The sequence below is a fragment of the Schistocerca cancellata genome, chromosome 7 (assembly GCF_023864275.1).
Source record: "Schistocerca cancellata isolate TAMUIC-IGC-003103 chromosome 7, iqSchCanc2.1, whole genome shotgun sequence".
Taxonomy (NCBI): Eukaryota; Metazoa; Arthropoda; class Insecta; order Orthoptera; family Acrididae; genus Schistocerca; species Schistocerca cancellata.
This window is the reverse complement of record NC_064632.1, coordinates 310,086,045-310,106,993: the sequence shown is the minus strand read 5'-3', so window position 1 is coordinate 310,106,993 and position 20,949 is coordinate 310,086,045. Positions and strand designations below refer to the sequence as shown.

General features: G+C 43.3%; 1 protein-coding gene across 1 annotated transcript in view; it reads left to right on the top strand.

The window, feature by feature from the left end:
* LOC126092746 (kinesin-like protein KIF26A) overlaps nt 1-20,949 on the top strand; it is a 481,728-nt gene that overhangs the window by 441,129 nt on the left and 19,650 nt on the right. The window contains exon 17 of the mRNA XM_049908472.1: nt 11,905-12,353. Coding sequence (XP_049764429.1) covers nt 11,905-12,353 — 449 coding nt within the window. The remainder of the gene's footprint in view (nt 1-11,904; nt 12,354-20,949) is intronic.

Sequence of the window (20,949 nt, the reverse complement as noted above, 5' to 3'; positions counted from 1 at the left end):
CAAAAGCCTCCAGCCTTTCTCTGTCTTTTTCCTTATAGTCCATGTTTCAGCGCCATATAGAAGAGGCCGGCCGGAGTGGCCGAGCGGTTCTAGGCGCTACAGTCTGGAGCCGCGCTACCGCTACTGTCGCAGGTTCGAATCCTGCCTCGGGCATGGATGTGTGTGATGTCCTTAGGTTAGTTAGGTTTAAGTAGTTCTAAGTTCTAGGGGACTGATGACCTCAGAAGTTAAGTCCCATAGTGCTCAGAGCCATTTGAACCATTTTGAACCGTATAGAAGAACACTCCATACAAGACATTTTATGAATCTCTTCCTGAGTTCTCTGTCCAGACCGCTCCAGAAAATTCTCCTTTTCTTATAAAACGCCTCTTTTGCCATCGCTATCCTTGTTTTAATTTCTGTGGTGCACTTCCAGTCGATGTCTATCCTGCTTCCAAGATACTTAAAACTTTGCACCTGTTCTAGTATTTCTCCATTCAGCATAATTTTTGTTTCCTTATTTCCTCCTAGTGCCAATACTTTTGTTTTATTTCTGTTAATTTTCATTCCATACTTTTTTCCGTTACTTTCAATGGTGTCCACCAAATCCTGTAATTCTTTTTCCCCTGTGGCTAGAAGGACCATGTCATCAGCAAACCTCAAACACCGTACTCTTCTTCCTCCAATTTCTACGCCTTTGTTATCTAATGAGCATTGGTCAGTCATATTTTCCAAGTAGAGGTTGAAAAGAGTAGGTGATAGACAGCATCCTTGTCTTATTGCTTTTCCTAGTCCGATCCAGTTTGTACTTTCTCCTCTCACTTTAATTGAAACTTTTTGATTAAGATCTAATGAATTTGCAAGTCTTCTGGTTTTCCAGTCCACTCTCTTTTCCGTCATTATAGTCGCAAACTTGTCCCAAACCACATTGTCAAATGCCTTTTCTAGATCGATGAGCACATATATAGGTCTCTTCTTTTTTCAATAAACCTTTCTCCCAAGATTCGTAGGAGCCCTATTGCATCTCTGGTGCCCGTATTCCGTCTAAAGCCAAACTGCTCCTCGTCAAGATTGTCCTCCATTACTTTTTTCAAGTCTTTTATTAATTATTCTTAACATCACTTTGGCTGGATGTGAAATGAGGCTGATTGTGCTGTGCTCGCTGCATTTCTTGGTTCCTTGTATTTTCGGTAATGGAATCATTACCGTTGTCAGAAAGTCCTCAGGCCATTCACCACTGTCATATATTTTATTACATAATCTCAATATTTCTCTTATTCCATTTTGGTTCAAGCATTTTAATATTTCTCCCGGTATCGTATCTGTACCTTCCGCTTTGCCATTTTTCATTGCAGCTATGGCAGACTTTACTTCCATTATGATGGTTGGTCCTTTCTCGTCACCACTTACACTGTTGTGTGATTCAAGTTCCAGAGTTTCTGGTTTGCTATTTGTGTCATATAGCTCTTTTAGATATTCACTTATGGACCCAAATTGTCAACAAGGCTGTGAAAGATAGTTTTGGTTCCGTAATGGTGTGGACTGGTTTTACATGGAATGGACTGGATCCTCTAGTCCAACTAAATCGATCATTGACTGGAAATGATTATGTTCGGCTACTCGGAAGCCATTTGCAGCAATTCATGGACTTCATGTTCCCAAACAACGATGGAATTTATATGGATAACAATGCGCCACCCCACTGGGCCACAGTTGTTCGCGATTGGATTGTAGAACATTCCGGACATTTTGAGAGATTGATCCGACCACCCACATCACGCGACTTGAAACCCGTCTAACATTTATGGTACATAACCGAGGGCCGGCCGGTGTGGCCGTGCGGTTCTAGGCGCTTCAGTCTGGAACCGCGTGACCGCTACGGTCGCAGGTTCGAATCCTGCCTCGGTCATGGATGTGTGTGATGTCCTTAGGTTAGTTAGCTTTAACTAGTTCTAAGTTCTAGGGGACTGCTGACCACAGATGTTAAGTCCCATAGTGCTCAGAGCCATTTGAACCATTTAAGGGGCTCCGGAAAGGCTCAAAATCATGAAAAGTTCAATTTTTACTTTTTTGCGTTTTCTGAATGTGCAGACTATTACCTTTTAATAGATATATAATTTATTCAATTCCGAAGACTACAACTATTTTTAAATTGTTTTTGAAATGTGTTCTACATGGGCGTGACCCACTGTGGCGCTGTTAAACTGCCGTCAAATGGTGTTATTATTAACGTCCGTGTTCATCAGGTACATTTTAGTGTTGTGAGATAAAGTATGTGTTGTGGCTAACCTGTGATGGTTCAATATATATCGCTGGTGTGATTGTCGATTGTTTCATGTTTATTTACTCTGTCGTTATCTCGAAAATATTCGTAATTAATTCTGTTTCTTGAGTCTCTGTTTTGTTGAAGTATAATAATGAGTAAAAGTAAAGTTGCTGTTGCGACTTTCAATGATGGCAACATTGTAAGGTGCAAGGTTTTTAGAAATACGGGAATGAAGATAGGTTCTAACATGGTACGAGTGATGCTTGCTTTAGACGAGGAACGCCTTCGGGCTGCAGACAGGGCTGTAAAGAGTCTAGAAATACAAGCAAGAGTAAACAGGAGGAGGAACAAGAGGAAGCTGGAGGAGGAGTTTGCAGAGGATGAAGATAATCCATCCTATGGACCTGGAATGCACTAAAAAGTTAATCCAATCTTCGTCGCTCGATTCTCAAAACTTTTATTTTCTCATACTAATTACATGTTTTCTAAGGATCTTCCAAACATATTTGTTTCAAACTTTCAGTAAATGTTACACAGTACCTTCTGCATAATTTAACACAGCCTTTTTTCCAAAAAACTGTATATTTTTGAATATATAAATAAAAAATTGCAAAAAAATGTTTAGAATTTTCATTACAATTGAAAAAAAATCATCTTTAATAACTGAACTACAATTTTGAAAAATCCCTGTGTTAAGTTGTAGCCCATATTCCAATAAATAATCTGTAAAAAGTTCAACTTCCTACCTCAAATACTTTGTGAGGAAAGATGTAATTTATAAGCGTTATTTTAACATTGCAAGTATAGGGCGTTCCGGAGCCCCTTAAACATAACCGAGGGGTCGGTTCGCGCACAACATCCTGCACCGGCAACACTTATGGACGGGTATAGAGACAGCGTAGCTCAATTTTTCTGCAGAGGGTTTCGAACGACTTGATTCCGTGCCACGTCGAACTGCTGAACTACGCCGGGCAAAAGGAGTTCCCACACGATTTTAGGAGGTATCCCACGACTTTTGTCACCTCAGTGTACGTTATTTTACTTTCCATAAACAATACGATTGTTGATTCGATCTGAACTCTCATTTCGTCACTGTGTGTCTAATCCTGAAACTGTATACTTTTACGCAGAGTACAGTGTCTTAACAGTGAAAACATCTACGTTACTTCCAGCAGATAATTCCACAACCAACACGTTAACATAAAGTATTAGACCACCTAGCAACAAACAGACATGAACTTATTGAGTCAGTTAACTTAGAGGAAGGCACTAATCGTAAGACTGTGGTAGCAACTATGACCATGAGTTTTACAAGAGAAAAGTAAGATGGGAGAACATTTTTGCTGAGCAAGAGTGACAGGATTCAAATTTCAGAATATGTTAGAAGTCAACAACAAAAATTTAGTAGTGAGGCCGAAGATGTGAAGCATAAATGGAAAAAATTGAAAATCATCGTTCAATAAACCTTAAACAACTGCAAAGTCTTAAGGGATGGGAAAGACCAATCGTGGTTTAACAGACGTGTCAGAAAACTGCTACTTAAACAAAGAGTGTTTCATCACAGACTCAACAGAAGTCAAAACCTAACTGGCAAATAAAAGCTGAACGAAGCGGAAATGAGCCTGAGTAGAGTAATGAGAGAAGCGTTCGATGACTCTGAAAGTAAAATTTTGTCAATCGATCCTAGTAAAAACCCGATGAGGTTTTGGTCTTACGTAAAATCAGCAAGCAATTAGAAATCCTCTATTCGTTCACTCAGTGACCATACTGGTACTGAAACGGAAGGTAACAGAGAGAAGATCGTAACACGGTCCTTCCTGTCAATCATCGAACGAACGTCGAAATGGCGGATATTGAGATAACATATCGCGAAGCAGAAGGGAAACTACAGTCGCTTAGTAGTGGAAAGGCATCAGGTCCGGATGATATACCTGTACGATTCTACAAAGATTATCCGAAAGAACTTGTTTTCGTAGGTCGCTGAAGCAGCGAGGGGTACTGACTGGATAAAAGTGCAGGTCATCCCGGTTTCAAGCAGGGTTGTAAGACACATGCACATAATTGTAGGGCTATATTGTTGACGCCGATCTGTTGTGGAGCTAAGAAACCTGTTTTATGCTGAACAATTGTGATATTTTTGGACGATGTAAATCTCCTCTATAAAAATTAGCCAAGATCTATAGCGCTGTAAACAACGATACTCAGTTTGATGCCGTGTTCCTTGACTTCAAGAAGGCATTTGACACCGTCCCGCACTGCTTATTACTGAAAAAATACAAGCTTATCAGGTATCGGACGAGACTTGCGTCTGGATGCAGAACTCCCTTGCAGATAGAAATCAACGTGTCGTTCTTAACGGGACAAAATCGAGAAATGTAATTTCCGTAGTACCCCAGGGAAGTGTGATAGCGTTACTGTTTACAGTGTACATATAATGCATATATGATCTAGTAAAAAAGATCGCAGGTAAAGTTCTCGTCTATAAAAAAAGGTACCAACGCCAGAAGATAGCTTCGATTTGCAGAATGAGCTGCAGAGAGTTGATGAATAGTGATCTGGCAGTTGGCGCTGTAAATAAATAAATGTAATGTACTGCACATACACAGGAAAAGAAATACACTACTGTAAGATTAAATTATTTATGACAAATTGCTGGAAACAATATCCACCGTAAAATATCTGTGAGTAACGATCCAGAGCGTTCGTAAGTGGGATGACCACATAAAACAGGAAAAATAGAGACAGACAGATTCAAAGGAAGAGCCTTAAGGAAATGTGTAACTCATCCACGAAGGAAGTGGCTTACGAAGGCTCTTGTTCGACCGATTCTTGATGTATAGTTTATCAACACGGCTGATAGAAGGGATAGGGTGGATCAAACAAATAGTGGCACGTTTCGTCACGGTATCGTTTCGTGGGCGCGAGAGAGTTCCAGAGACGCTCAACAAACTCCAGTGGCAGACGTTACATAAAAGACGTTGTACATCACGGAGAGGTTTACTATTGAGAGATCACTTTCTGGGAACAGTCTGCCAACATATTACTTCCTTCCAAATACATCTCGCGAAATGGCCATGACCAGAAAATTTGAGAAATTAGAGCTAATACAGAGGTTTCCCGACAATAATTCTTGCAACGCGCCAATCGCGAATGGGAAAAGGAAAAACGATCAGGTATTAGTACCAAAAGTAACGACCGCCACACGCCTTTAGGTGGCTTGCGGAGTATGACGTAGATGTAGATGTAGATTACTAAACGGCTAAACCGGTTCGTAGTTCATGGTGCACAATCCTAGCTGCAGGATGCTTATCTAAAGGCTTTCAGAAGCAACAAAAATTTTATTTTCAGTATTCCTTATAATTATTGAGTAAATATAAAAATTTAAAATTCTGTCATAGCCTACTCATTAAAAGATATAATGTTGAACTAAAGGTTTAACACAGTAAGGCAAGTATCACAAGTACAAACTTTGTATGAGGTTTGAGGCAGGGTAACCCATGGCGCACAGACTACCCAGACTGCATTCACCCAGTCTTTGAGAATGAGAGCACTTAACCATTTCCTACAAACTTTACAAATATTTAGGGTATTCCGAAAAAAACACTGTGAAACTTCCAGCTATTTATCTCCTTAGCCGCCGCTTCGACTTAGACATTTGTCGTAGCGTTACACCAACTTTCCAATACACTCGTCATAGAAGGCAGCTGTCAGTGCATTCCGTCACGTCTCTACGCTGGTCTAACGCCGATTCGACGTGAGTAAGAATTTAACATCAAGAATATCCCTTGTCCGGCTTGGAGGAGGTTCACAGCCATGTGACAAAATGTTATCTTCATAGCTAGCGGTTCATGTGAGCAGAAAGGAAACTCAGAGGGAGCCATTTACGAGCTGTATTGTGGGTGATCAAACACTTCCCGTCGAAAACACTGCATGAGCATCTTCATTGCCCCTGCAGAATGCGGCTGGGGATCGTCTTGAAGAAGGTAATGCATGACAGTTATAATATGTAGGCTGCATACCTCCAGGCGAAATTTCTCCTCGTGCCCTCGTGCTTGGCAGGAGACACTATTTTCTAGGCATCATTTTGTGCTCACTATCTGCTCAAAACTCTATAAAGTGTGACGTGACGCGATTGACGGGCGTACGAGAGACACTGTGCAAAGCTTCATCGGATTTTCATAGTGGTTCCCATTTCTCGACCGATCGGAACTTACTTTCCGAATAGCCCTCTACGAAATTTTTTCTCGTTGACACTGCTCACAAAATAATGAAACGAAAATAGTTTATCGCCAACTACTTGTTAGTTTTCCACGCAGTAAAACTTCAGCATCAGGCATGACTTCTTTACTATTAATTCTATTAGCAACACATTTTGCAGACAATATTTTCCAAAAAGACGCGCTGAAAACGCGGTTTTTCAGGGGTCATATCTCGGGTTCTGTTGGTTACAGAGACAATGGGGTCGTGTGTTTGGATATCCCTTGACCTACCGACCATTTGAATACTTACAGAAAGAACGGGCACATTGTAGCTAACCTACCGTAAGGGTCAAAATTTAAACACTACACATTTCCTGCCAGTGGCGGATTCATATGGGATGCGCGCGAGGCGCCCCCCCCCCCCCCCCACACCTTGCGGGGCCGCTCGCATTGCCACCCGCGCCACCCCCCCCCCCCCCCCTTCACGCCAGTCAGCCCGCACACTATTCGTTCGTTTCTTTCGTTAGTCGACTCGACTGAATCGAGCTATCGAGTAGTTGTACTTCCTATGTAGCACGCGCGTCCGCGTCATCGTATTTTATACGTTTCTGTCTGGCACATAGATAGCTAACACACGCGTACGAGAAAAGTCGCCGCCATTCTAGTGACCTCGATATCATAAGATGGTATTGTCTTGTATATGTGTATAATCAGTTTAAATAAAACTTTCTTAAACTTTGCATGTGACTTGATTTTTTTTAATACTGTAAAAGTAAAGGCAGCTCAAGATATCTTTAGCGCCCCCTCCTTGAGGTTTTTCTGAATACACGACTGCTTTCTCCAGCCCATGGAAATCGAGCAAATCGGTTGGTTCTTTTGCCTTAAGTGTGGTCTATGGTTGGCCTTAGCCAGCTTGTAAAAACACCATTTGTTCTTGGGCGGTCTCTGAGAAAACACCAGAAAACCATGATTTTATTGGTATCAAAAGTACCAGTTATGGAGATGGGCACTTCTATCATTTCTACTCATTGTATCAGCGAACTTTTTACCATATGTCCTTAAGATGATGTACTCAGGGAACCTTAATACTGCTTCCGGTGATATCGTTGTCAATTACCGAGATCAGGAGGTTCAAAGTTACCGAACTTAACGCACGTAAAATATGCATGTCATATGTCGTCTGATGGGTAAATGTACCTTTAATGGGCGTAATGAACACGTTGAAAGGTTTCTGGGATCATTGCAAGAGTCCTAATGTCACCAAACCAATAATTATGTTTTTAGTCGCAATTTTTCACCAAAAAACCTTTATGATGCGCTGTTTGTGTGTAATGCACACTTCTTACCGATAGAGGACGTCTTGACATGAAAATTATTCTATGGTGCCACCTGGCGGTTTAAACATGTTACAAAAAATTATTTTGTCGTACGAAATTATTTGTACTTGCAAATCAAACACCAATTTTTTTTCTTTACTGTAGGTGTAGCCTAAAAACATTTTGCAGTACTATGTAAAGTAGTGTAAAATGAGCTTACGCTGGATGGGAGACGGTTTTGTGTTAACCTTATATTATGCGTAGTTATTTGCTATTTATACCCCACAATATGTAAATGTGTCGAAATATATAAAAAACCGTCAAAACTGTACTAACCCACATAATTCGTGTTATACACTGAAGAGCAAAATAAATTGGTATACGTGCCTAATATAGCGTAGCACGCAAAATTGTGGCATGAACTCGACTAACGTTTGAAGTAGTGTTGGAGAAAATTGACACCATGAATCCTCCAGGGCTGTCCATAAATCCTTAAGAGTATGAGAATGTGTGGAGATCTCTTCCGAACACCACGTTGCAAGGCATCCCAGATATGATCAATAATGTTCATGTCTGGAGAGTTTAGTGGCCAACAGAAGTGTTTAAACTCAGAATAGTGTTCCTGGAGCCACTGTGTAGCAATTCTGGAAGTGTGTGGTGTCACATTGTCCTGCTGGAATTGCCCAAGTCCGTCGGAATGCACAATCGACATGAATGGATGACGGTGGTCAGACAGGATGCTTACGTTCGTGTCACCTGTCAGAGTCGTATCTAGACGTATCAGAGGTCCCATATCACTGCAACTGTGCATGCCCCACACCATTACAGAGCCTCCAGTAGCTTGACAGTCCCCTGCTGACATGCAGGGTCCATAGATGCATGAGGCTGTCTCCATACCCGTACACGGCTATCCGCTCGATAGTTTGAAATGACGAGGCAACATGTTTCCAATCATCAACAGTCCAATGTCGGGGTTGACGGGCCTAGCCGAGGCCTAAAGCTTTGTGTCGTGCAGCTATCAAGGATACACGAGTGGGCCTTCGGCTCCGAAAGCCCATATCAATGATATTTCGTTGAATGGTTCGTACACTGACACTTGTTGATGGCCCGGCATTGAAATCTGCAGCAATTTGCGGAAAGGTTGCACTTCTGTGTTGTTGAACGATTCTCTGCGGTCGTCGTTGGTCCCGTTCTTGCAGGATCTTTTTCCGGTCGCAGCAATGTCGGAGATTTGATGTTTTACCGAATTCCTGATACTCACGGTACACTGGAGAAATGGTCGTACGGGAAAATCCCCACTTCATCGCTCACTCGGAGGCGCTGTGTCCCATCGCTCGTGCGCCAACTGTAAGACCACGTTCACACTCACTTAAACCTTGACAACCTGCCATTGTAGCAGCAGTAACCGATCTAACAACTGCGCCAGACACTTGTCTTACATAGGCGTTGCCTACCGCAGCGCCGTATTCTGCCTGTTTACATATCACTGTATTTGAATACACGTGCCTATACTAGTTTTTTTCGGCGCTTCATTGTATAAAGCAATGCACCATGCTGTAACAGGAAGAAGAAGGAAACCAAATGATGAATTTTTCTGTCACAGCACAAAAAGGGTAAGTATGTACGGAACCCATACGTACGAACGTTTGCTGAACTGTCGTTGAGGAGACATTGTTGAATGCCACTTGCTTCCACTAGGTGGTTTATTTCTCAATAGTTGCACCTCTACTCGCCCGTACACATCTCCGCAGCCGTCGTTCACCCTCCTCATCTATGGCTCGTGGTGCTCCACCACCACAGTTGCTTCGCCACCTGTTTTGGAAAGTGCCATTTTGCCACACGCAGTATACTTTAACTACGGCCGTAGGCGAACAGTTTACAGATAAACAATTTCGGAAATACTTCCACCTGTGGACTGAAAGACAATGATCATGCGCTTTTGGGCGTGAGATAAATCGCTCCGTTTCAGAATTACGACAACGATTGCACTGTTTTCCGCATCGCCACCCCTCCCGAGACCCGACACTTGCCAACGCTAGCGTTGCCATCTGTCGTCTGTGAGTGGTTACTATACGGTGACGTCGAACACAGGCGGTTGTCATATTAATGTAACTGGACCGTGTGTTTAACATGTTAAATCATTTGCGAAGTAATCGGAAGTTTGAAGTTGTTTCATAGATGGGATTTAGAGTCTTCAAAGAATCGAGGGTAGGGGTATTTACTGGTTTTATCAGAACGGAGAAACTTATGCAGTAACTGTGATACGACTTCACGTGATTGTAGGTGAATGAATCAAAAATTCGAAGATTTATTGTTAAGTTCGATCAATCGGTTTCCACAACGAACATTAAAAGTTCTGAGCGTTCTCGTCTGGTCAAACGCGCTAAACGCGCGATTATTCGTGGCAGTGTGGCTATTAGTTCACTAAGGGCGGTTCTTGGCTGATCCCAAAAAATGGGATATGGGATATTCTTCAGTACGACGAAATATCTGGTTTGATCATTACCATTCCTGACGAATGTAGTTAATAACAGAAAGTCAAAGTTGCACCCAACCAAAACCACGGTCAGTAGTTTTGGTACAGTACATAAATGACGTAATAAACAGTAGGATTGCCGGTAGCACAGGTAATGAAAGAAACATAAATGCACGTGTGGGAGAAACTGGGAGCAAACGACTTCTCTTTCTTTATTGTTTGTCTGCTTGTTTCGTACGTAATCAGAACCAAACGCCGTCGTATGTTAATCAATGTGTATTTTATATCCTTACAAAATATAGACTGCATTTATAAGTAATAAGTTGATTACGTGACTTCTTCGTTCTTGTGTAGTCAAAGCAATTACTTTTGGTGTAAGTACAGTTTACATGCACAAACCTAATTACTGTTGTTATTTTGTGCTAATAGAACGTTCTTCGTCATGAACATAGGCAATAGTTTCCTATTATTATTGGTAAGTGAGAAAGACGTTTATGGCCAAGAGCAACATGTGTTATGTGAGCTCGGCAAAGTATTGAAGTGAAGTTTGATATGTTTTTGTTTTGTGCTGTTTTTTTTTTTTTAATTTTACCCTTTTTGAGGAAGTTGTGTTTTCTGGTGCTATATGGTAAATACGTATTTCTTTTTATTTTTACTGTAGTATCCCTCTGTTTCCGTTACAGGTAAACAATCTTCGAATGAAACCTGATTTAAACAATGAAAATTTCCAATATCAATATAACAAACACCCAAAGCTGCAGACTAGCCATTTTTGTTTCATAATCCATTCTCAAACCATTCTGTGAAGTAATAGACATTCATCCAGAATACATATTACTGCACATAGCGAATGACAATCATGACAATCGTTATCCAGAGGAACACAATGCAACTGGTAATGAAACCAGTTTCATGAGTGGAGTAATGGTTCAAATGACTCTAAGCACTATGGGACTTAACATCTAACGTCATCACTCCCCTAGACTTAGAACTACTTAAACCTAAGTAACCTAAGGACATCAGACACATCCATGCGCGAGGCAGGATTCTAACCTGCGGCCGTAGCAGCAGCGTGGTTCCGGACTGAAGCGCCTAGAACCGCTCGTCCACAGCGGCCGGCTGAGTGGAGTAACATGTATTCTCATCGAATGCGTATTGTTTCGCAGAACGGTTTGAGAATTGGTTATAAATAAAAACCCGAAACTAGTCATCGTCAAGTAACAGAAAGACATGTTTTGCATCTTTCGCTGTTTGTCATATTGAAATAGTATCACAAGTTGCTGACCCTTCAACTTTCCAGCTTGTTGCAAATCCACATCCATAATTTCAATTTTGCTATAAATACTGTTTATTTTTAAATAACAGACAGGAGGACAACTATACAGCACAAAAATTTTCTATACGTTAGCGGTTCTTTATATATCCTCATTCAGTCTGTAGATGGATCATAGCTTTCGTTCTCTAGAGTAATCTATTGTAAGACACTGATCGCATAGAAGACAAGGCGATAGAAATGAGATAAAGCCTGATAGGTATGCAGCACTGCTGACGTACAGGTAACACGGCTGCTAGGAAACCTACCATCGCCTACGCTTACTTGCAACAGTCTACGGTAGCCTGCGGCAGAGTCACAACTCTATCTGACCCACTGGCCTTTGCTGTCCACAGCGAGGCGCAGCGCAGCATGCGGCGGTCGGCGAGTCCCCAGCCGTCCCCAGGGCGGCGGCTCCTGCACAGGACACTGTTGCTGCGAATGGGCTGCAGCGGAGCTGGCGAAGGCTACGGGGGCGGCAGCGCCTGCGGGGGCGGCAGCGACCTGGCGGCGCTGCGACTGCCGGACGGCGCGTCCAACCCCAACATCTGCAGGGAGCCGGGCAACGGCGCCTCCGGCTCCGACACGGAGGAGGAGGCGGCTGCGGGGGCGGCGGGGGCGGCCACGCCGGAGGCGGGGGTGGGGGCGGGGGCGGCGGAGAGCGCTCTGACGCTGCACAAGGCGCCCTCCGAGGACGTGACCTGCTGCAAGGACAGCTCCGGCTACGGCAGCCTGCCCACGGACGGCTACAGCTCCGCGTCCACACGGCTCTCGGACCTCGAGCTGCGAGCCACCTCGCGCACAGGTACCGTTCTTCAACAGCTTACCTCAGGCTGTCCAGATGCACAACTTCCTACTTCGCGCACCAGTATTTTGGTCCATAGCATGCCATTAACCCTTCATGTACGCGTGACGTTACATTATAGGGTGTGTACACCGTTCGCCTTTATGACTGTTTGAACCCTGCTCAGGCCACATCCAATTAGGTTGATTGTACGTGGAAGAAGAACAACCCATTCTTCACCAAGAGCCGAAACCTGGGGAGGATGTTGGTCGCTGGGGTCTGGATTGAAGTCGACGTTCTAACTCATCTGAACGGTGGTTCATTGGGTTCAGGTAGGGACTTTAGACATGCCAGCCCATTACCATAATCATACAATCAATCATTGTCTCCGAACACAATGCTGTAAAATGTGTTCCTATCCTCCCGCATTAACGTTTTCTTAAATTCATTAAGACATCCACAAAAAATCCTCAAACTGTAACACTGCCTCCTTCGTACTTCACTGTTGGCACTACACATGATGGCAGGTGATGTTCTTCAGGCAATCGCCAAACAAAAGCCCTTCCATCTGACTGCCAATAAGGACAGCGAGATCCATAACTCCAAATTAACTCTTTTCCAACCCGCTGCCCAGTGGCGTCTCACCTTGAGCGTCGCTTAGCATTCACTTCAGGATATGTCACTTATGAGGGGCTGCTCGACTAATGTACCCCATTCTGACTCCCTACGCATAGTAATTATGCTAACAGGCTGTTGGTAGCTCTTTGGAACTCGTGAGTTATTCCTTTCTCTCGTTTCATGCCACTTTTTTCAACCACGCTCAGCAATGCTCTAGGTTCGTGCAGTGTCCGTGGTCCTGGTTTACGTATGGCTGATTCTTCGCGTTTGCACTTCACAATCAGATCACCAACAATCGACGTGGGCAAATGCAGAACGGTTGAAATGTCCGTGATGGGTATGCTACTCAGGCGACACCCAGTTACTAGTCCATGTTCTAAGTCACTGAACTACTCTGCTATTACTGCCCCTCTGCCGACAATATAATACCTCCCGCCTCCTTTATACTGGCAGCTCCACGACTAGTTGCATCTATTGGTTAGTTCTACATTATATATGAGTGACCAGATACTTTTGATCAGATAGCGTATCCACTCGTGGCCCGATCATTCTCAGCAGGTTCGAGGGATATTTACTTCCGCAGCATTCTGCCACTTATATCCGACGCAAATGACAATTTTCAGGCCGGCAGTGTTATAATGTTATTAGTTCATCGTTCCTCCACTAGATGGTACTTCTCGTTAGCTAAGAAAATGCATTCTCGGCCAGCTATAAAGTTTTCCATTGTCATACTGGGAAAGATAAAAATTATGGCAGTCGTTACACTGAAGATAAAGTAGCTTCTCGAATAGTTTTGGAAGTTGCAAGTCATTTGCTCGAGATGCGAACCTCTCATCACTTTACAAACGAGTTAACGTATTAGATATTTTATATTAAGCATGTAAAACCTTTATGGTTATAGACATAAAACACTAATTACATTTATTTTAATAGCTTTGGATTATGCACCCATAGACTAACGAGAAAGGTTAGAAAAGATTTGAAATTATGTTTAGAGTCTGTCGAAAGTCGCTAAATGCTCTCATTATCAAATGCTGGATGGTATAGTCTGCGTAATTTGTGCTCCATTTTAAGATAAGCTACTTCTTCACACATCTCAATGTTTATAATAATACATTTCCCTAACTATGTGTCGTACAATGCAGGCACATCGAGTAGCATACGTGGAACTGCCTGCAAAATCTATTGCAAGTACAGTTAGTAGTAAAGAAGTAATAAATTAAAATGTTCTGCGTAATGATGAAGTTTTACGACATGGGAAGCGAAAACGGAATAAGCGATAAACCTTTTATTGGTGAGTGATACAAGCAGCCACAAATACTTTTCAAACGTTTTATTTCAGTGCCATAACTGGTTTCAGGCTACCATCCTTTCACTTACATAGACGTTTCGATGAACAGCAAGTCGTTTGCCGCTGCAATGAGTTCCAGTTGATGGCAGTTTGTTTTGTTGCGGTCCATATGGTTTTCCAAGTCGATATATATGATGTTGAATTGTAAACAGCACACATATTGTAAATAAATTACTGTGGCACACTTCGTAATATTCTTAATGTCAGTGTTGAGCGTCATAGATGTGCTATATATGTGATGTTTCTGTTTGCTTATATACTTTACAAACTGATTTTTTACTAGTGTCAGAAGCATTTTAAATACATGTAATTCAGTATATACATGACTAGCATTTCTCCATAGCTTTGCCTGGATGCACATTCATCGTGTATAAATTGATTACACCTCCTTCTCCCCCACTCTCTGCGTTCTCCTCTCTCCCCTCCCCCTTGGTTTGTCCATCTCATCCTACCACCTCTATCTATCCATCTCTTCTCTGTATCTTCATCTGCTCATCACCCTCTCTTTTTTCCATTTCCTCTCTCTCTCTCTCTCTCTCTCTCTCTCTCTCTAACCATATCTTCCTCTCTCTCCCTCTAACCATATCCTCCTCATCCCCCTCTCTCTTTCCATCTCCACCCCCTCTTCCTCTTCCACCTGCCCACCACCTCTCTACACCTTCCACCTCCCTCATGTCTCTCCCCCTCCTCCCCTGTCTCCATCAATTTCATCCTCCCCTTCGCACTGTCCCCCCCTCCTCTATCTGTATCAACATGTCCTCAGCCATGCTCATTGGTCTATGTAGCCAAGTTCAATAAAGCAGGTCAATACAACTCTCACAACATACCTGTCCTGCAGGGCAGGCTACACATCAGGGGCTGGAAAATTATTTATTTGCCTCTGATGTACAGGTCGCCAAACAAAGCATGTCAATAAAGCAGGCCAATACTAATCCAACATAACGCGCCTGCCATGCAGAGCAGCCTACATGTTGTGGCCGAGAAAATAGTTTATTCTCTCCTGACATGTAGGCTGCCCATCAAAGCAGGTTGATTTGGTTGGCCAATACTGTTCCCATATAACATGTCTGGTGCGGAGGGCAGTCTATAAACCTGGGGATGAAAAAAAAATATTTTTTTGCACACATCTCCACTCCTATTGAAACTATGTTATAAACTATATGACACTGATACTTGACTACTGTTTCTGTGCCAAATTCGGCTGGAATCAATACAGTGGTTTGGGAGAAGATTCCAGATTTACATAAATAGCCTCTGCTTTACAGATTACATGACCATCATGTGTATATACATTATAAAAAATTAAATAACAGGGCAAAGGAATTGACCAAATCTATATTCAGAAAACGTTTCTCCAAGACTGAGTCACATCTGTGGTATTGTCACTGGCAACCAATAAATCTAGTTCTGAGCTTGAAAATGGACAGAGAGGACATTATCAGATATGGATGACTGTTCTTGGCCACACTCGCTCTTGCTGTCACTGGATATGAAGCTCTGTGACTTAGGTGGTGAGTTAGCCCAACCAGCACCAGTTTTTATTCGATTAAAGGACCTTCAAATAACCCAGACTTGTTGTAACCAGCTGGAAGATGTTCATGCGGCTACATCCACTCTTGATACTTAGATTTCCACAATGTAAGTCTTTCCTTTTCTAGATGTACTTCCGGAGACGTTGATGTCTGAAGGAAACTTTTACTTGATTTCATCTTAGGCTGAGACTGCAGCACAACGAGCTATGTTTTACAGTGTGGAGACTTGGAAATAAAATTTCTTAATATTATCATTTCAGCCATAACAATCCATTATCAAGCGCGCTTGTACAGGGAGACAACAGAAATTTATTAAAACCGAAGAAATACAACAGAAAGGAAAAGGGAGTTCAATTAAATAAATAAGGATGCCGACTTTGTACATAGGCTGTAAGTCTAACGCTCAGTTACTTTTAATGGAGAATGATACTTCCTGTCGGGATTCCGGTGTCCCCTATACATCCCATAAGTTGTCAATGAAGTTTGAATTTTCGTAGAATATCGGACGCAATTACCTGTTTTGTACCTAAAGCTGTCTCTCTCAGGCAGGGACGAAATGCTTGTTTGGTTTCACAGCTGTAATATCAGACGTGTTTGCAGACTTAAGGTATGGAAATTCAGGTCCGCTCGTTGTGCCGACAATTAACCTTTTTATTGCCCAAACATCTTTCTGTACGTTTGTGCTAGCATCAGTAGATACTTTTATACAAGTCTTATCAGTATAATGTCAAGTTTTTCAGGTGTTTCCATATATTATTAAATACCTCGCCATAGTTATTTCTCTTGGTTCCTGTCCTCATCTGTATACTCGTATGTTCTAGGAATACACACAGAAACACGGTTCATGTTTTCAATTAACATCACTCGCAATCTAGAACGTCAGACGTCACAAAACACACTGCTTGTTTGTTCCTGTTGTATATGAGTTGAACATCAACAAAGACCTTGCAGATAAGAAGTACACTTGTGAAATAACGTTTCAAAAATACATACAAACCCTCACTCTATAATAAAGTAATAGTTCGACGACACATAAAAACAGGATTGTCAGGCATTGTAATTGCTTTCGAACCATAAGCTACAACTAGAAAAAAATTAGCTTATGTAATCAAAGCTATGCGCAACGCACAAGGAGCGTCACTGTAAACATGTAGCGTCGTCATGTACAGGGAGTTTCAAACCTCGACACCAAAAATGAACTAGAAAGAAGGTCAAGTAAACATGGCCTCTAAAATGGATACCTAGCGGCACCTCTTCATTTTTGATACTGGGGAATGACATTTTCACTCTGCAGCGGAGTGTGCACTGACATGAAACTTCCTGGCAGATTAAAATTGAGTGCCGGACCGAGATTCGAGCTCGGGACCTTTGCCTTTCCCGGGCAAGCGCTCTACCGACTTTCTTTTTTTTTTCTTTTTTTACGGTCTATGCGACTTTTTTTCTGAAGTGCTCTACCGACCTTTTTTTTAACAAATAAAAACCTATATTATTTCAAAATAAAAGACGACGTTCTTCATAAAACAAAACACTATTCTTTAAAAAAGTAAAACATAAATAAGTATATTTGCTCGACATCCTTCTTTTTTTTTGTAAACGCAAACAGGTGTACATACTCAACGTCAGCAGCAATCCAACTTTTTAATTTTTTTATGGGGGGAACACATGAGAAAGAAAACAAATAGGCTGCAGATACAGAGCTAAGCGTGAACAGGATAAACATGTGTAACGAAAAACTTCTAAGATGAGGAGAAAGAGAAGTGAAAGAAATTATGAATACTTGCTGCGTTATGCTCCACATTGGCGCGCCATCAGAACAACGTCCATTCTATCACTGACCATTATAAGGGGAACGTGGGATCGTCCAGTCTTGGCTGGCACGTTTCATTGAGATTCCAGCTCCAAGGCGGGTTGACGAAAATACTCTGTAAATAGTTCGCGAAAGTGGCCCGATAGTGTCGATGTCGGCGAAGGGTGTGGTGGTGTACTTGGAGGCGCGTCCAAAAGTCCGCCGGATCAACGATGTCGTCCCGAAAGAGGTAGCTGCTAGCCATGCCACTGATCTATGTGATGGTGTGCCACTTAGACGATGGACAGCAGGTCGCGTCAGGATATATCACCATGGCAGGAGAAACGTGATGTGGTGGTACTCCGAGGTAGGAAGCCACAATCTTACGAGGATCCAGGCAGCTGCTGCTGGCCCACATTCAAAACGATGTAAATTTGTATCTTCGACATTGCATTTGAGGCACAGGTGTGAGTCCACCAGGACGATGCGATGCAGTTTCTGGTTTGTAGTATATCTGCCGTTGGCGAGAAGGTACCACGACGCGGTGGTGTCAGTGGTGTGGTATGGTTGGCGGATCGTTTTCCAAACTGTAGGCCATGAATTCTGGGGGGGTGGGTTTCGGAGTGGGTACGTTCAGAGAAGGCGATAGATGTCGCGGGTGATCGTCTTCCTGGTCCTCGGTGCATATGTAGCTGTATTCCAAAAAGAAACGGCCGATGTGGGACATCGGAGGTGGGATGTGTGCCAAAGACGTCGGTGGGCGTCTCGAAACAGGTGCGAGCTCGGTGGTCAACATTCCAGCAAAACTAGCTCAATGGCGCTAAGCACTGTGAGACTTATCTGAGGTCATCAGTCCCCTAGCGTTAGAACTACTTAAACCTAGGGGCATCACAAACATCCAAGCCCGAGGCAGGATTCGAACTTGCGACCGTAACAGCAGCGCGGTTCCGGACTGAAGCTCCTAGAACCGCTCGGCCACAGCGCAAAACTAGCAGTTTGGCTTTTTCATTGAAGTAAAGCGTCGTGGTCCTGGCTCTCACGTTAACCAGATCGAGGCCACCATCCCGCTTCGGTAAGGTGAGAGCATCATACTTGACTTTTAAGATGTGTCCAGAACATATAATATACCCAAAAGTCGCCTGTAGTCTGGCTGCCATTGTCGCAGTGATGAGTAGTATCTACGCGATGTGGGGTATCAGGGCTGCCAGATGGGTACCGACGAAGGTGACTGTCTGGCATATATTCAGCGGGCATAGTAGGTGGTTTTGCATGTTTGCCCGGATGCGTTGCAGTAGCGCCCGAAAATTGATCGCTGAGGTGCGTAGAATGTCTCCCGTGTACACCAGTCCGAGACAGCGAAGGGTGGCCACCAGTTGAAAGGGTACTTTGCTGTCTGCGGGAAGGCCACGGCCGATCTTCGCGGCGTATGATTTTGCGACGTTCATAGCGCTCCCTGGGCCCCTCCCGCTGGAGGTTCGGGTCCTCCCACGGGCACGGGTGTGTGTGTGCTGTCCTTAGCATAAGTTAGTTTAAGTAGTGTGTAAGTCTCAGGACCGATAACCTCTGCAGTTTCGTCCCTTAGAAATTTACACACATTTGAACATTTGAGCGCTCCCTGCCCCTGCACTGTAACAGGTAATCCACTGCATCGCAGCTTGGACGTCGTCCGCTGAATGTACGACGATGGCCAAATTGTCCCCTTAGGCTAGGCAGCGGAACACACGATCCCGGAGTGGAATACCTGTCAAGCGTCGCCGTAATCCGCAAATGAGTGGTTCCATCGCAATGGCATAAAGCACTGTCGACAGTGGGCAACCCAGACGTACTGAGCGTTCAATCCGTATAGGCTCTGTAAGGCTGCCGTTGACGAGAAGCCTGAACGTTGCCCCACGAAGGATCCGCATAATCACTTGCATGAACGTCGTGGGAATCGCCATCTGGTCCATCACTGCGTTGAGAAATGCATGATTGAAGCGATCAAACGCTTGATTGAAGTCGATGGAGATTAAAGCGCGTGGTAGTCACGAGTGTGTTGCCACAGCAATCACATCTCGATATTCACTGAGGGCTGTCTGTATATTATGATCGCCGCCCAAGGAGGTTTGTTCGTGGGAAACAATTTCTCGCAATACATGCTTGAGACGCACAGCTAGAAGGCGTGCGAAAATCTTGATGTCGGAATTGAGTAATGTGATCGGCGATAACTATCGAGTCGTGTTCATCCTGCAGGTTTCGGGACTGGCATGAGTAAGCCTTCCATGAACATTGGTGGCGGGATTGCTGCGCCAGACCGAATTTCCCAGTACACGTCTCTCCATCGTGGCAACATCAGATCTTGGAAGGTACTGTAAAATTCGAGCGGTAAACCATCCGAGCCGGGAGACCGATTCAGTGATCCTTTGGCCACAGCGCCTTGGACGTCGTCGGTGGTCAGTTCCGCAGTCAGGAAGGTTGCAGCCGCGGCGTTTGAGGTACAATGTACCTCCTGGGCAACCTCAGCAATGGCCTCTGCACCGGCAGGTACTTCTTGATAGAGAAAGCTGTGCTAGTTCTATATTTTGTTATTTAAATCATTGCGTCAATAATAAGATTCTGTGATGTCATTCCCGGCCTCAGTGAAAGTGTCGAAGTATTGCAGGACGTGATAAATGGAATGAAAAGTATAATAAGCACACACAGCGGGTTGAAAGTGAACCGAAATAAAGTTATGAGGAGCAGCAGAAATGAAATTTTCGATATACTTCACTGCAAAATTGGGGCCCACAAAATAGAGGAACTAAAAAAAAATTGATACCTTGGAAGCCAAATGCCACGTTATGGACAAAGGAAGGAGGACGTAAAAAACAGACCAGCACAGGCAAAGATTGATTAAAAGAATTTTTTCAGTATTTGAGACAAAAATTTCTAACAACGTACGTTGGAATACCGCATTGTACGGAAGTGAACCTTAGACTGTGGGAAAACCAGAAAAGAAGGAATCGAAGCGTTTCAGACTTGATGTTGTAGAAGGATGTTGAAAATTAGTTGGTCTGATAGTCATGAGAAGTTTCTCCGCAGAATCCCAAAGAGATGAATGTGGGGAAAACACTGAAAAGACGAAGGAACACAAGGATAGGACATTTATGAATACGTCAGGGAATAACTGCACTGTAACTGAGGAAGCTGGAGAGGGTAAAAGCTGTAATGGAAGGCAGGGATTGGAATACATCCAGGAAATAGCTGACGACGTAGAGTACAAGTGCTACTCTGAGATGAATACGTTGACACAGGAGAGAAATTCGTGTTGGGCCGTATCAGACGATCCAGAAGGCAGATGATCCCATAATAATA